General features: G+C 24.9%; 1 protein-coding gene, 1 non-coding gene and 2 pseudogenes across 2 annotated transcripts; 1 reads left to right on the top strand and 3 right to left on the bottom strand.

The window, feature by feature from the left end:
- The first annotated feature begins 3,758 nt into the window (after window positions 1–3,758).
- On the top strand, window positions 3,759–9,208 carry LOC113560260 (annotated as a pseudogene).
- On the bottom strand, window positions 5,807–5,890 carry Trnal-uaa. Its single transcript has one exon. It is a non-coding gene; the product is annotated as a tRNA-Leu (tRNA).
- Window positions 9,209–9,820: 612 nt separating the features above from the next.
- LOC113560259 lies at window positions 9,821–13,380 on the bottom strand (annotated as a pseudogene).
- Window positions 13,381–15,178: 1,798 nt separating this feature from the next.
- Window positions 15,179–15,856, bottom strand: LOC113560264. Its single transcript, XM_026966030.1, has 3 exons — window positions 15,626–15,856; window positions 15,454–15,541; window positions 15,179–15,393 (listed from the first exon to the last, which is right to left on the bottom strand). Exons 1-3 carry the CDS (start codon window positions 15,851–15,853, stop codon window positions 15,254–15,256), a joined length of 456 nt encoding a protein of 151 aa, XP_026821831.1. The 5' UTR covers window positions 15,854–15,856; the 3' UTR covers window positions 15,179–15,253.
- Between the last annotated feature and the right edge of the window lie 2,096 nt (window positions 15,857–17,952).

Raw genomic sequence — 17,952 nt, 5'->3', positions numbered from 1 at the left:
CGATTATCATTCTTATTTTCCATAATTAACTATTACTTTTACATTGTTACCTGATTTTTCTGATTACTATAAAACATGGAGATATATATGTAATATTTATTTTTTTAAATGATTATTAGAGAAATTAAGTTAAATTATTGAAACCTTGACCACTAGATAGAGAAAATCATTCTTATTTAACATTATTAAATGTTAATTATACATCTTTACCTGCTAATTTATTAACACAATAAAACATGCAATTAAATGATTAATTTGAGAAATGTATAAAATTTATATATTTAAATGAAATTATTATCATAAATTATTCAGTTAATATATTAAATCTTGCCAGTTAAGTATACATAAACAATATAAATTGCTGTTATTAACTAATATTTTTAAAATAATACCTAATAATTCTAATCACTATAAAACATGTAATTAAATGATTATTTTGATAAATGTATAAAATTTATAAATTATAATGAATATTTTATAAATCAAATGTTAAGTTATAATATTCAAACCTTGACAGTTAGATAGCAATAATCATTATTATTTTTCATACTTAAATATTATTTATACATTGTTACCTAATTTTTCTAATTACTATAAAACATACAGATAAATGTGTAATATTTATATATTTGAATGAATGTGAGAGAAATTAAATATAAAGTAAAATTATTGAAACCATGGCCATTAAATATAGATAATCATTCTTATTGTTCATACTCAAATGTTATTTATACATTGCTAACTGATATTTCTAATTACTTGAAAACATGCGGGTAAATGTGTAACATTTATATTTTTAAATGAATATGATAGATATTAAATATTAAGTTAAAATTTTGAAACTTAGACCATTAGGTAGAGAAAACCATTCTTATTTACTTTATTAACTGTTATTTATACAATTTTACCTCCTAAATTATAAACACAATATAACATGTAATTAAATGATTATTTTGAGAAATGTATAAAATTTATATATTTAAATGAATTTATTATAATGAATTATTCAGTTAATATATTAAATCTTGCCAGTTAGGTATACTTAAACAATATAATTTGCTGTTATTAACTAATATTTTTAAAATAATACCTATTAATTCTAATCACTATAAAACATGTAATTAAATGATTATTTTGATAAATGTGTAATATTTATATTTTTAAATGAATATTTTAGAAATCAAATATAAAGTTAAAACATTTACACCTTGACAGTTAGATATCGATTATCATTCTAATTTTCCATAATTAACTATTACTTATTACATTGTTACCTGTTTTTTCTGATTACTATAAAACATGGAGATAAATATGTAATATTTATATTTTTAACTGATTATTAGAGAAATTAAGTTAAATTATTGAAACCTTGACCACTAGATAGAGAAAACCATTCTTATTTACTTTATTAACTGTTATTTATACAATTTTACCTCCTAATTTATAAACACAATATAACATGTAATTAAATGATTATTTTGAGAAATGTATAAAATTTATATATTTAAATGAAATTATTATAATAAATTATTCAGTTAATATATTAAATCTTGCCAGTTAAGTATACATAAACAATATAAATTGCTGTTATTAACTAATATTTTTAAAATAATACCTAATAATTCTAATCACTATAAAACATGTAATTAAATGATTATTTTGATAAATGTATAAAATTTATAAATTATAATGAATATTTTATAAATCAAATGTTAAGTTATAATATTCACACCTTGACAGTTAGATATCGATTATCATTCTTATTTTTCATACTGAAATATTATTTATACATTGTTACCTAATTTTTCTAATTACTATAAAACATACAGATAAATGTGTAATATTTATATATTTGAATGATTATTAGAGAAATTAAGTTAAATTATTGAAACCTTGACCACTAGATAGAGAAAACCATTCTTATTTACTTTATTAACTGTTATTTATACAATTTTACCTCCTAATTTATAAACACAATATAACATGTAATTAAATGATTATTTTGAGAAATGTATAAAATTTATAAATTATAATGAATATTTTATAAATCAAATGTTAAGTTATAATATTCACACCTTGACAGTTAGATATCGATTATCATTCTTATTTTTCATACTGAAATATTACTTTTTACATTGTTACCTGATTTTTCTGATTAGTATAAAACATGCAGATAAATGTGTAATATTTATATTTTTCAATGAATATGTCAGAAATAAAATATCAAGTGAAATTATTGAAACCATGACCATTAAATATAGAAAATCATTCTTATATTCCATAATTAACTTATTTATACAACTTTAGCTGCTAATATATTAACACAATAAAACATGCAATTAAATGATTATTTTGATAAATGTATAAAATTTATATATTATAATGAATATTTTAGAAATCAAATATTAAGTTAAAATATTCAAACCTTAACAGTTAGATATCGATTATCATTCTTATTTTCCATAATTAACTATTACTTTTTACATTGTTACCTGATTTTTCTGATTACTATAAAACATGGAGATAAATATGTAATATTTATATTTTTAAATGATTATTAGAGAAATTAAGTTAAATTATTGAAACCTTGACCACTAGATAGAGAAAATCATTCTTATTTAACATTATTAACTGTTAATTATTCATCTTTACCTGCTAATTTATTAACACAATAAAACATGCAATTAAATGATTAGTTTGAGAAATGTATAAAATTTATATATTTAAATGAAATTATTATAATAAATTATTCAGTTAATATATTAAATCTTGCCAGTTAAGTATACATAAACAATATAAATTGCTGTTATTAACTAATATTTTTTATTTTATAATATATGATAATAGTTAAAAGATACAATATCTGTATTTACCAAAAGTACATAAAAAAAAATACATGAGATAATTATTAGCCCTTTTTATCTAAACAATGATTATCATAAATTCATTCTACAATATGCTTTTTACCCTAAAAATAGTCTTATTTAAATTCTAAAATACTATAAGTGTTCCACACAAATTTTTTGAAAAAAAAAATAAATACTGAGCCTTAACCAGTCTATAAATATCTAACTAGTTTTGTATGAAGATAAAATCTTGAAGTATATAGAATATAGATGAAGATAAATAATTGAAAACTTTTTATCTAGATATCTACTGAAAAATTATTTATTTTTTTTGTAAACTATTCTATTATACTAGTGTTGAATTGTAGGTACCTATTGAACATGGAAAAGAAAATATCTAGATTTAAAAGCGGTTGTTGCATAGTTAATAAACTTTATTTTTTTTAAAAATTTAGTATTTGATAATTTTGATTAAACCATTTTTTATGGTTTATTTACAATAATCAAAAAAGTTAATTCAGAGTGCATGGTAAGTAGTATATCCTGTTAAAATTAAGCAAACACAATAAGTACACTGGTAACTGATAGTATAGTTAAATTCTATTAAGCTTATTTACATATCAACAAGTAAGATTTTTTCAAATCAACATGTGCAATACAATGAATACAATATCTAGTGAAATAATAATAATGTATATGTATTAATTGAATATTTTCCAATGATAAAATTTATTCTACACAATATATTTTATGAGTTGTAACTTGGATTCCAATCAATTAAATTTGCTAAAATTAAACATTTTAATATTCTTTGTTGATTTTTATTATTTAATAATAATTTTAAAGTTTGGTTTATTCAACATAGCATTTATATAGGAAAATTCTTATAATTCAATCTTATATTTTCCGAAAATGAAGAAAGCAATGTTGGTGTCTGTAAGAGCCCTTTATCAATTTTAATTTTATATTTTTTAAAATAACTTATATTATCTCTAAGAAAAATTGAACGTTTTGCAAAGTTAAGTAGACCATATATTTGTAGTGCCTTATACTAAAAAAATATTAATATTTTATCTGATTTTAAAAAATATATATACATATACATAAATGAATAACTATGATTAAACGTTCAATGAGGTTGCAGTTGTCAGCATACATTGTTATTTATTTTATTATCTTGACGACAGAAATCCGTGCATGAATATAGTTAGGTCTTAGGTAGGTACACGGTACACCACAAAAATATATTAAATATACGTTCTATATACAACTTAATTATTGTTATAGAAATTGTAATAATATGTTCATTGGCGCCTATACAGAATATTAACAAAAACGTCGTCTCTGCGACGCCACTGCAGACTTCGTCAAAATATGTCCCATAATACATCGGTCAAATGACACCCTGCTAAAGTGGTAGATTTTCGAACACACGAAGTAATAATGCGACAAATTGTCCATAATATGTATAAATGTGTATATATAATACCATTAATACCTATATCCGGCAGTTCGCTTGACTTTTTTTCTTAAATTTATATATTATTTACACGCGTAGAAAAAATACACTGTTTTATTTTACAGAATCAATACAGATAATATTATATCCTGGACGTGTATTAAACACGCTATCGGTTTTTAGTTTAATTTAAAATCATATAAACTGTTAATCACGGAATAGAAACATAAAAACGTATAGGCGCGGATATAAGCGAGGCCATGGGAGCGATACCCCCCCCCCCAAATCACGAAATATAAATCAATTTACTTAATTAATATGTCAAACGATCAAAACAATTAAATTTTTTTATACTTTAGGATCTTAAATTTAGTTTTTATTCACATTAAATAATAATAAATACATTGTTTAGCGGATAGTTTTATATATAATTCTGTAATTTCCAATTGTGCCGACTGACGACTGACGCTACGGATGCCGAACGAAGTATCAGATTTTTTTCATAAGTATGTGCTTAAGAAGATGGTGTGATTTAAAATTAAATATATCTTGTTGTTGAATACATATTATAAATTATAATTTAGTAAAATAATTGAGTTCTCGACTCACGTTGTATTGCCGCGCAAACCAATTTTTTCATTATTATTTACATACGAAAAGTATGTCTTAGAAACTTGAAATTTTCATCAGTAGTTGAAAAAATAAATTATAATTTAAATACTTATAGGTGATAATATTAATATATATCCTAGACCAACAAATCATCTTCGATCAGAATCGTTTTTCGTATACAATGATACCTGTCGTTGCATTCAAATTTAACACATCCATTATAGTGACCTACTTTCCATCTCTACTATACAGCAGATCGATACCCACACTTGCCCACCCTTTTTTCTTATAATTTTTTTAAAGGAATATACGGGGTGATTCTTTTATCATAAAACATTCATTATTTCAAAAAGTATTAATGTTTTTGAAAATATTTTTTTACATAGTTTCAAGTTGTTAAAAAAATAACGTTTTTATTAAAAATTTATATTTTTAAATATTTTTTATTCTTATAATTGTTTAAGTTTTTACTTTTTTGAATGAAAACATAGTTTTAATTTTATATTACAAAGCAGAATAATTTTCTGAGTATTTTGATACATAAAAATCGAATTTAGGGCGATCTCCGCGCATCAAAACTTTAAATACGAATAACTCATAAACTACTCGCCCTAAATTCGATTTTTATATATCAAAGTACTCAGTAAATTATTTTGCTTTGGAATATGAAAATAAAAACCTATGTTGTTATTCAAAAAAATAAAAAATGTTTAAAAATATAATTTTTTAATAAATACTATTTTTTAACAACTTGAAACTACGTAAAAAATATTTTCAAAGACATGAATACTTTTTGGAATAATGAGTGTTTTATGATAAAATAATCACCCTGGATTATTTTCAATAAATTTTTAATCTTATTAAAACAAGTTTGATAAACAAAAAAATTTGTCAGGTGTGGGGTTCGAACCCACGCTCCCTTTCGGGAACCAGAGCTTAAATCTGGCGCCTTAGACCGCTCGGCCAACCTGACTATGTGTAGACCTTATAAATTGTTAATATTTAACCTTAAGAGGATGCTTTACCTGTATGTGTTGTCTCTATTTTATATACGCGTAACATGGTTGAAAACTGTTTTACGCGGGACAACTTTACTCCCTCGATTTTTTAATCAAAACAACCAAAATTATGAATCCCATTGAGAAGAACATTACCTGTGATGTAGCGTTTTAATTTTTTTGATAACATGAATGCATTAAGTCGAACTTAGTTTACAAAATGTATTGCACAAGTATAGGAAAAAAATCGAATTATTTTAAATAGTTTTCATTTTTAGAAACATCCTATTAGAATAAATGATTGGAAATATTTGATTTAGCATTACACATTCTTCTATTTCAATGACTTTTATTCTTATCTTACTTTTTACTACCTATTTAAATTTTCCATATAAATAACAGTATAAATATTTTTTTTTCCACTCGATTAAATAAAATCCACATTGTTATTCTCATTAGTATTATCTATTTTAATAAATAATTTCAGACTGATTCTCTCTTGTAAAATTTGATCTGTTCACTATTGAGGTTCATTATACAAAGTGCCTGTGAATATAAACTGTCTTAATTTAACTTAAGTATCTTTATTATTACTTTTTTGTTATTAATTTTACTCATATAAATAATCAAATATTTTATGCAGTTACCATTTTATTTATCAACTTAATGCAATTTTTATTTTTAACATTAACATTCTAAGACAAGTGATTTATTAACTGTGAATTTATTATCGAATAAAGAAAATACATGTATAAATGTACAATCTTGTAGAATTGTATTTCTAAATTTTTTTATTCTAGTGCTAGTATATACAATATTAGTTAAATTATTAGTTTTGAATTTAAATTCTAAATTCTGTTTTTATTAATGTTAAGATTACTTTGTACTATATTTTAAGCTATTTTTTGTTAATAACTAACGTCAAACTGTACATGTCTATGTAAAAATGGGTCTCGTTCGTAAAATAAATACAATAAAATATTATTATTCATATATTAACTTAAATCAACTGCACAAATTCTTTAAGCAAAACAAGCACTCATAAATTTATCCGTAATTTCTATGACTAATCTACGATAAATTATAATAACTAATTAGTGGTTTATTTCTTAATTTTTTACTTTTCAACAGGTACTTACAGCATTATAATATAAATTTAGTATCCCATACCTACCAATTTAGCAGTTGTGTTTGGCATTACAATTTGATTTATTCGATTATTATTCCATACTATAGTCTATAGAATAATCTAAAATTATGAGCCATTATTTTTATTTCGCAGCTGCTTACGTATTTTAAATTTATGACTCCCAATGAATCCATGATATTATAAGAACTGTTAAGTATTGAAGTATTTGTATTTTATTCTCATAATTTATTACGTATTAATGTATTATCATTCATTATAAATACTATAGATTGCTCACTATTAGTGTTTTCGGTGGCGAGCGATTTGAACAGAGTCGTTACGCAGCGCTGCGGGCGTTTGGTTAATTGTGCGCACGCTAACGTTGTGATCGCTAATAGTCAAGCCTGTTCTCCTAAATGACTTACACAACTGTCGTCTGTCGTACACAGTATACATTGGTCGATTAAGAGCGCAGTATAAATGAATTACGGGGATTCGAATGATTCGACACCGACTGTTTCTGTTTTTGTCTAATATACGAGGAACATAGAAATTTAGACGTTTTTTTTGCCAAATGTATTAATTGATTAAGTTAATTGATAATACATTTTAAAACAGATTTAAATTTGTTTACTAATATTACTATAGTATGTATAATCATTGGTATTAAATTATCATACCAAAAACACTTCGTTATAAGTCAGTCAAAAAAAGCTAATTTAAAAAAATTATATTTAGTAATGATTAAATCTTAAAAAAATGTTATATAATATGGAAAAGTTAAATGTCGTTTTGAAGTATTACAAACACTCAACACCATATGTCTAAATTTGGTTTTTTAGAAGGGGAGACTAAAATTTATTACAAACATAAAGTAAACCCAGGGAGGACTTCCCCCCCCCGCACCCCTAATTATAAATTTTAAAATTGTATTTTAGCATTTAGTATGCGGATAATTGGTCCCCGCGAAAAAAAGTCGTATGCGGACAATTGGTCCCCCGTCATAATTTTATACTCGGACAATTAATCCCCGGCTTAAAAGTTAAATACAAAATATTTTTTTATCATTAAACGTTCTTTAAAATGTTTTTTCAATAATACAATACTTTTAGACTAACCTTGCATTCAATTTTTAAGCTTTGAAGCAATATAAAATGTAAACAAATTATGTATTTTTAATAACAAAATCTGAAGCATTCAATAATAAATTTGAAAATATTGTTAGAATTAAACTTCTAAATATTTATAATTTTATTGAATTGATACAAATAATTAACTTATTAAATAACTTTTCAAAAGATGATCTTTTGAATTATTTGTGTAGGCTTTCGAGATTTTCATAAATTGTAATTAATGTAATACTTAAATTATTTAATACAAAATTTTTTGTTTAACAAAACCTTACAAATTTTAATTTAATCATTAATAACATTTTCTTTATATTAATTTAACATTATATATTTATGTTCATCTGCAAATTTCATCTGATCGGAATAATTTTTCCAATTAGCGATAATTATAGACGCTATATACATCGAACGTCGTGTATACCATTTCTAGAAATCTATTTTGTTAAGGTCCTTACACACTAGGCGAATAGTTCGCACGCGGACGCGATTTAAAATTGCCTCGAATTTTATTCGATAGAACACAAAGCTTACATACTATGCAATTTTACGCGGTTAAAATTCGCGCCAAATCATCATTACCTCATAGTTAGTCATTCTGTATGGTCTTACTACCGTTCGTGCATTAAAGTTTTTTATTTATAAATATGATTTATCATTAAAAAATGGTTTTTTTGAGTCGTGTTCAGACTGTGTGCCTTGCTTATATATTATTATATATAACAGAAAAAACGAACAAATAGACGTTATTGAGTCCATCCCCTTAACTTGAAAAGGCCACGTGAAGGCCAATTTCAAGTAACATTTATGATGTTAAGATCTCATTCAGATGAGTTCAAAAACTACCGTATGTCAATTTCATCATTTGATGAACTGGTAAGTAAAATTATTATTATTATCACATGAATATGTATTAAAATGAAAATTGTTATTTTAAATCTTAGTTATCACGTGTTAAGCATGGATTGCAAAAAGAAAATACAATTCTACGCAATTCAATACCACCCGAGGAAAGATTGTCAGTGACATTAAGGTAAAATAATTAAACTTGCATAAATATTTTAAGCAGTACGTATACATAATTTTTTCTTAGGGGGGATCTGTAAAAGAAATTTTAATGTACAAAAAAATAATATTGTAAGATAAATTTTTATTCTGTCCTAAAAGGCCATGTGGGATTAATCCATAGATCTTCCATTGAATTGTTATGTACACAAAAGAAAAACTATAAATTAATTATTAAACAAAGCCACATTTGATTATATAATTATATTTATTAATTAATTTTAATTATGAAATAAAAATAAAATTACATAGCAGTCTTAACTCTTAAATACATTCTTTAAATATTCAAATCATACTTATACCTATTAAATAACTATTATTGAACAAAATACAAATAGGTGCTCACCCATGTAAAATAGTTTTAAATACAAAACAAAATTTCTAAAATAAAAGTAAGGATTTATGTTTAGCAGCCTTAGCTTAAATAATAATATTTAAAAAAATGTAGAAAACACTTAGAAAAAATAATTATGAAATAAATATAAAATGTACTGGTGTTTTAGAACACAAGTGTAGATAAATTGTCTAAAATATAATAAGTAAAATAATATATAAATATTAAAAAAAAATAGGTTCTAATAAATTTAAATATTAGTATAATTAAAACCGTTTGAATACCATGATGACTGATATGTAGATTGCATTGCAGGATTAGTAATAGGATATATTGCAGGTTCCGATAATGACCGCGAATACGAGTTGGTTTGGTATAACTGGCGATGTATTGCTGTATTATCTTGAGGAAGGTTTTTTACTCTTTGTATAGTGTTTATTAGCTCAACGTGGAGTATTGGCTTTTTGTCTCCACCGACAGATTTCATTTGGGGCAAGAGCGACAATAAAAATAATTTATCTGTGTCGGATTCTTCTTCATTTTGGCTGTTTAAAGATTTCAACAATTCTTCTTCAAAATTAATATAATTTTTTTTTTTACGTTTTTTTATGGTTTTTAAATTTGTAAGTGCTTCATCGGAAGAAGCACGCATAGAATTTTAATATGCATCAACGAAATCCCCTTCCACCGTTTCATCATGTTCCTTATTATTGCCTTGTTCGTCCTTTGTTTCTTCCTTATCATCACTGTAATTTCCCTTTGTTCTAAAATGCATAATTTATTATAAATTAGTATATCCCAATATATATTCAAGGATAATTTAAGTACTTAATAGTACTAATATTTACCTTCTATTTTCCATAGTTGGTCGCAAAAACTCTAAAATTTCTGAGTATACGTATTTTTTTTTTTATTAACTGCTTCGCCTGATTTTGTCACACATTTTTTTTTTATACGTATCCCTCAAATTTTTCCATTTCTTCTGCAGTTCAATAACTTTAAAAGTTTTAAATACATGGATAAAATTAAAAATATATCTAAAACAAATGTTTTATTATAATAGGTACGCCAACAATTAAAATACAATATCAAAAAAGGTTATTTATTATTTAAAATATCTAAAAAGTTTATGAATTATATAACTTATCTTATGTAATAATATTAAAAATATGATCAACATTTTATTTTAATGCACAGAAATATTTTAAACGATTCCGCGTAAAAATGATATTTTAGTTCTATTGTCATACTTTTGAACAATTTTTACGTTAGATTAATATATTTTGATGATGATCTATTAAAATATTATTTATTTTCTTTAAATTTTTATTTACATCTTATTGTCCCCACGTCCAAACGGCCAACGTCCGTGGGTCCCTATTCGAATAAAATTATAATAAATTATGTAATTTCTTAATGTGTAATAAATAATAATAAAATAAAATAATAATTCATAAATAATAAATTATTTATTACTTTAATAATAAATGTATAATGTATAATATGGTGTTTAAAACAAAAAAAAAAACACGTACAACTAAAAAAATTAATTTAATACATTTTTTTAAATTTATACCTATAGCTTTAATTTTACCAATTTCGGGATGAGAATACAAGTTACAAAATACTCGAGTTAAACAATTTTAAGTCATACGAATTTATAATTCATATTATAGTTTAATTTAACGTCCCGCAAACACAATTGAAAAATATTTACAGGATAATGAGTGATTAAGTCTATACCCTGTTTCCGCGGACAAGCGGCTTATGATGACGAATGTTATAAATTACAATAATTTTATGGTTTTTTTTTTATTTATACTATAAAATATTTAAATAATAAATAGTTTTATGTATATGTATAGTATTTATAATTTTCCTTTTTTTAAATTTAGATACTTGGCTACTGGAACAAATTTTTCGTCATTGCATTTCGACTTTTTGATGCGTGTGTCGACTATAGCCAAAGTCATTCATGAAACGTGTGCAGTGTTATGGGACGAGTTACAATCCACTGAAATGACACCATCTTCAGAAGAAAATTGGTTGGAGCGGTCCATGGTAAACATCAGATTGCAATGTCCAAAAAACAGAGGTACTCAGTACTACAATTATAAACATTTTTTTTCTTTGGTTATACTCGGGGTTTGGGATTCCAATTATTGTTTTACTGTAATTGATGTGGGTTCTTTTGGGAAAGAGATAAAATGCAATATTCTTAAACAAAGCCCTTTTTGAAAAAAATATATTCCGACAAAATAAACTACCCTAAAGATAGATGTCTACCTGGAGATGAAGATGGTGTCTTTCAGCCATTTGTACTCGTTGCAGATGAAGCGTTTGCGTTAAGTAAGCGTTTATTAAGACCTTTTCTTGGTAGAAGTTTGAACGACAATAGAAGAATATTTAATTATCGCCTTTCTAGAGCTAAGCAAAACATAGAGTGTTCTTTTGGAATTTTGTCCAACAAATGGAGAGTTTTCCATTCTACTTTATTAGTAACACCAGATGTTGCTGTGTCTATAACTAAGGCAGCATGCGTATTGCATAATTTTGTACGTCGTAGGGATGGTTCTAATATTGAGGATACGATTAATTGTGAAATGGATGATATATCGAACAAAATTGATGTTGGAAATGCATCTTCAAATGCTAAAGATATATGACAGAATTTCGTAAAATACTTTAATGACCCAAAATACGTTTTAAGCTGGCAAAATAAAGTTCTAGTTTGAATACACATTTATTTTACTTATATAACCTATACTTATTTTTTTAACCTTTAATATTATACGGAGTTGTATTGTATTCATAATTTTCAACTTCAGTGTTTTTTTTTTATTATTATTAACTATTATTTTTTCTACAAATATATTATTCTAATTTCATTAACTTTATGTTTACTATGTTCTAAACAGTATAAATTCCTTATATAATATAGAGTTGGAGAGCGGTAATAATGGTAGATAACTTAAATTATTAATGTTGTACTGTTATTTTATAATTTTTATATTTTTATTTTATAATTATACCTAATTAGATTCATTATAATATGTACTTATATTATGTGTATTTTTATTATAATTTTAATAAATATTATTACAATTTTTTCAATATATACATCAATAATACAACACAAATATTTATTGTTGTTTTTTAATTGTTCATGCAACATAATTTTAAAACTATTAAAACTATTAAGCCGCGCGTCTTGCGAAGATTACTTTTTTTTTCATATTTTGTCAAGAGCGATTTCCTCGGTTTTTTAATTTATATAGTACCCACTATAATATTAGAATAGTATTCAAGTATAAAACAAATAGGTACCTACCTATAAATAAACTTTTATTTGAATACTTTACAAATCTGTGATGCTTATAACTTATAAGTAATAATAGAGTAAATATAATGAATAAATCTATGTTAACCTAAATACTTACTTTTTTCTCGGTTGCTTCAAGTTTGTCAAAATCATTTAGAGTAGCCTTTGCAATCTTTAACCAGCTCTTTTGTTTTTCAATTTTGTCGTGGTACTCTTTTGGTTCTAAGTATGATATGTAGATCACACAATATATTAATTTAAATAAAACAATCTAATTATTTAAATAATCATTTTTTAGATTCAAATTGGAGGGTGAATGTTTTTGTAGAAAAAACTATACTACTTCAAACCACAAAAAAATATATACCTAGATAGTAAAATCAAAAAACACCTTTGAGTGTTAAAAAATACTCACCTAAATTCCAGATTGAGTTTTTTTGAGACATCTCAATAATAAAAGATTCTAGATCAAAACTAGCTGAACTCATATTGAAAAACAATTTTAAATTATGAAAATTTATACTTCAGACGATTAGACGTATGATGTATGTGACGTACTTACCACCAGGAATGATCTATCAATAACTGACCACTAAAATGTCAAATATTAATATTTTGATATTTAAAATAAAATATTCGCGGAAACGCGCGCGAACAATCGCCCAGTGTGAATAGACCCAGTCAAAACAACGTATTTAATTCTAGCCGTTTTGGGCGAATGTTCACCAAAAATTAAACATGCGCGATCGATTGCGGATTTTATCCGCTTGCTTTACATAGTGTGAATGGTCTAATTTAATACGAGCTGTTTAATTTTAAGCGAACGTTCGCGGCGATTTAAAATCACGTCCGTGCGCGAACTATTCGCTTAGTGTGTAAGGACCTTTATTGTGTATACATTACCTGTTATCATTGTCGTTATAAAAATAAATATTAACATAGCTCAATCATTCTAATGTTATTATATATTTATAAATTATAATACAAAATTCATGCATGAACATTAAACGTTCATATAACACAAACCTCGGATATACTGTTAAGGAATTAAATAGGCAGTACATTTTATAATTTTTATTAATAAAAAACCTAAAATTTATTAAAAAACTTGATAAAATTATGAGGGCTACACACATTTTTAGAGTGACTAAGCCCCCCAATTTACGCCTATGAAAATAAAACATAAGATCAATTGTAAATTTAAACACTTAACCTAATGTAGTGTTTTTGGTGTGTATCAAATTTTTTTCATAAAATATTCAGTTTTTATTTGACTGTTAATCCTGAAAATGAATTTTAATCATTTTAATATATTCGTCGTCGCAGCAACGAGAGCAGTAGAATTGATAAGCGGCGGATCGAAGGACATAGTGACATACATAATATTATATTTTATGATATTTTGATCGCGTACGTAAAAGCTGTCTTAAAAGTACTTGAAATTTTTTGATTATAACGTTTAAGCCAACTAACCAATCTACTTGCCACTTGCGAGTTAATTTGTTCGCATCAGCACAATATTTCTGATAGATTGATAATTTATACGATATGTCAATACGATTATATAATATATAATATGTTCAGCCGATTACCCTGTAGAGCAGGCCGATGGATTAAGAAGAAGTCATACCCGCATGTGCTGTCTCTGTCTTACTAACGTACATCATGGAACATTTTCGTTTTGTGATGTTAGCTTTAATTAATACAGTATTACAGTAAATTATTTATACATTACCAAATTTAAATTTAAGATTGCTATCTAGAAAATATTATGCTTTTATTGATATTATCATTTTAAAGATGTAATATTTTACCTAGCTGTATAACACACTTTAATGATCATGGTAACTTATTTATATATGATATAAGATTATTGTTGTTTTTATAGTAGGTATTAATTCTATTTTAATTTATATTATACAACAATAATACTCTCATTAAAAATCCAAAATACGCAACTGAATCCATGACTTCCTTTATTTAATATAATAATTCTTTCATACTTATATGAAATCTGTTTTTCGAGCAGTCAGTATCTTCTATGTTTGCTGACTTTTTACATAGCGGAGGTCATCAATCCATACCATATTTTCATTAGTTGTCTCCATCATCCAATTCCTATCTTTATTTTTTAAATAAACACTTCTTTAATACAAAATAAGTCATTAAAAAGAATAACGTAAAAAATCAAATAATAATTAGTCAAATTTCTTACTATAATTAAACTAGAAAATACATTAACAAATTGGATATATTAATTTATTGTATGATAATTAATGACCACTTTGTTCATAAAGTATAATATAAAATATAGATACTAACAACTACAAAATAGATACATAGTCATATTTTAACGTTAAATTACTGAATATTAAGTTTAGATTTGAAGTATGACAAAATAACACGAGCAGCAGATTCTTGAGCATCAGATACACTTTTTCCAGATCCTGAAATCACAATTACTGGAATTGTATTAACCTGCATCATAACTTCCACTTTACCTGAGAAAAAATGTAGTAAAAATAAAATATCAACATTTTGTAATTTAATATATTGCATACCAGAATTGAAAGAGACTGTCAAACATTTTAAAGTAATATCTTCTATTTTTAAAATTGTATTCAAAGTATCAGAAGCTGTTGAGTTTTTCTAGATAATAATAATAATAATAATAATAATGAAATATTAATTAATAGCACTAAATAAGCTATATTATTCAAAATAATATGTTACCTTTATTTTTTGTAAATGTGTTATTTTAGGTGCACCTGAATCAAAAAAAGATTTCAAATGAGTCACTGATTCATGAGATAAAGCTAATTTAGTAAATTTAATGCTGTGCGGAAGCTCATGGTGCTGTATTAAGCTTGGATCGTTATGAATTTCATCTTTATATTCATATTCATTTTTCCAAATTTGTTTAAAATCTTCTGATGTTAATTTTTCTATTTGCTTATACATTAGGTAAGCCGCTTGATTTTAGCTACTTGCTTAGATATACCTGTGCCTGTTTAATAATTTGTTTTTAAATTTATATTTAAAATCATAAAAAATAAAAATATTTACCTGAGCATTTGTAAATTGATATGGAACACACACCTCTAAACTCTGCTTTGTGTTTCTTAATTTGTCAACAGGAAAAGTGTAATTGGGAAATGGACAACGGCGGCCATACATAATTCCTGCAGGGAACCAACAGGATTTAAACTGATCTCAGACTGTGAACTACTATCGTCTCTGAAATAAAAATTTTCTTTTCAACATATCTATCTCACTTTACATTACATAAAGTTTACATACTTTACTGAGAATGGCAGAAACCATTACTATCGGCACCATTTTAGAGCTTTTGCTGAAACAATAAATTTAACATTTGAGTAATTGTTTTTACTTACAAATAAAATTCACTAACTATATTAGAGAATTAAAAGAAATTTTAGGGAAGTTGATGTCATTACAAAATATTGTGTCTTTGGAGTTTTTGTTGAAAACAAAATATAAACTCAAAAATATTTGTAGTTAATAATACATATAATAATATATTTATTTAACAAATAAACAACAAACAAAATAATAACTAAAACAATACATAGCAGGTTTTGCAAGCGCATCAAATAAGCATAGGTATGCTTATAAACGGATGAGCTGTGTTCATGTTAGGTATATAAAAGTAAACTAAAAAAAATTAAACCAAAATGTTGAGTACATAACAAGGTGTGACAAAATAAAAAAAAAAGACATAATATTATTGACATTTACAGTCAGGATAAGATATCATATAGATATGTTTCTTATAACTGTTTAAGGTATCAAATTAGCTAAGTTAATATTATATTTCCGTAATAAAAGAATACCTTTAATCATTGGGTTCTGTGTTATAAAATTAGTATTATTATGTGGTACATTTAGATTACAGTTGCTGTTTATTCTAGTATTATAACAATGCAAAGGCTGAAATTGACTTATATTTACTTTAAACATATACAATAAAATCCCCCTTTCATAAACTTTCAACTCTAAATAAATTAAACAAGTAGGATACGATTTTGGTTTTCCAAATACAATTTTAATCGATAAATTAATAGTAATAAATATAACATTAACATGTATGGAGTATGTACATCCCCATATTGAATACCGTACGAGAAAACTGATTGCACAAGACCTAAATAGATAACTTTTAGAGTTCTAATCCAACATATTTTTGAACAATCGGAACTTATATAATAACTTTCTAAGAAGACTATTTACATAATAAATATGTTCAATAAATTTTAGTTTATGGTCAAATTTTACTCCAAGATGTTTAATACAATAAACTTTATCTAAAGGTAAACAATCACAAAGATGATTTAAATTTTTAAATTTATAGAGTGCACACACGGGGAAAAATCAGTATCTTTAATATATGAACTATTCGTAATATTAAAGACAATATATTTAGATTTAAATAAATGTAGCTATAAATTATTGTTATCACGTTAGTCTTTAACTGCATAAACAGTTATTAGCTATTTTGTATAAATTTTCATGGTCATGACTTTTAATCAGAATAACTGTATCGTCTGCAAAACAAAACATTTCAGTATTAAGCTTTATATTTAAAAGTCTGTTTATGTATATGATAAATAAGACAGGGTCAAGTACTGTACCTTGAGGTACTGAGAAACAATTTGTCTTTTTTCATCACTAAGTAATCCGTTTATTCTTACTTTTTGAGGTCTGTCAGAAATAAATGGTTTAATTATCTAATTATCTCAACGCCCTGGTCTCACTACAAGATCACCACCCTCAAAATGAAGTAATCCAACTAACCAAAGACCTCATTTCCTCATCGAAAACAATATTAAGTTTATGTGGGTCCCTTCTCACATAGGTATCCCCGGAATGAAAAAGCCGACCAAATGGCGAATGAAGCGGTTACATCCACAACCTCTCCTTCATGAATAAAATTCCAAATAAAGATTTCACGAATGAACCCAAAACAGATTATAAAAACATGGCAAAATCACTGGGATTCTATTCCCGTACAGCAGCAAACTCAGAAACATCAAAAAAAC

The sequence above is a fragment of the Rhopalosiphum maidis genome, unplaced genomic scaffold (genome assembly GCF_003676215.2).
Source record: "Rhopalosiphum maidis isolate BTI-1 unplaced genomic scaffold, ASM367621v3 scaffold134, whole genome shotgun sequence".
NCBI lineage: Eukaryota > Metazoa > Arthropoda > Insecta > Hemiptera > Aphididae > Rhopalosiphum > Rhopalosiphum maidis.
Note: the sequence above shows the minus strand (reverse complement) of the source record. Positions and strands in the feature narration are given on the sequence as shown.

Excerpts from the sequence above, each read along its gene's own strand:
- LOC113560264 (XM_026966030.1), bottom strand. The coding sequence starts at position 15,853 with ATGTATAAGCAAATAGAAAAATTAACATCAGAAGATTTTAAACAAATT. Across the intron at positions 15,542-15,625 it reads CACATTTACAAAAAATAAAG|AAAAACTCAACAGCTTCTGA; the intron begins GTAACATATTAT and ends ATTATTATCTAG. Across the intron at positions 15,394-15,453 it reads GACAGTCTCTTTCAATTCTG|GTAAAGTGGAAGTTATGATG; the intron begins GTATGCAATATA and ends ATTTTTTCTCAG.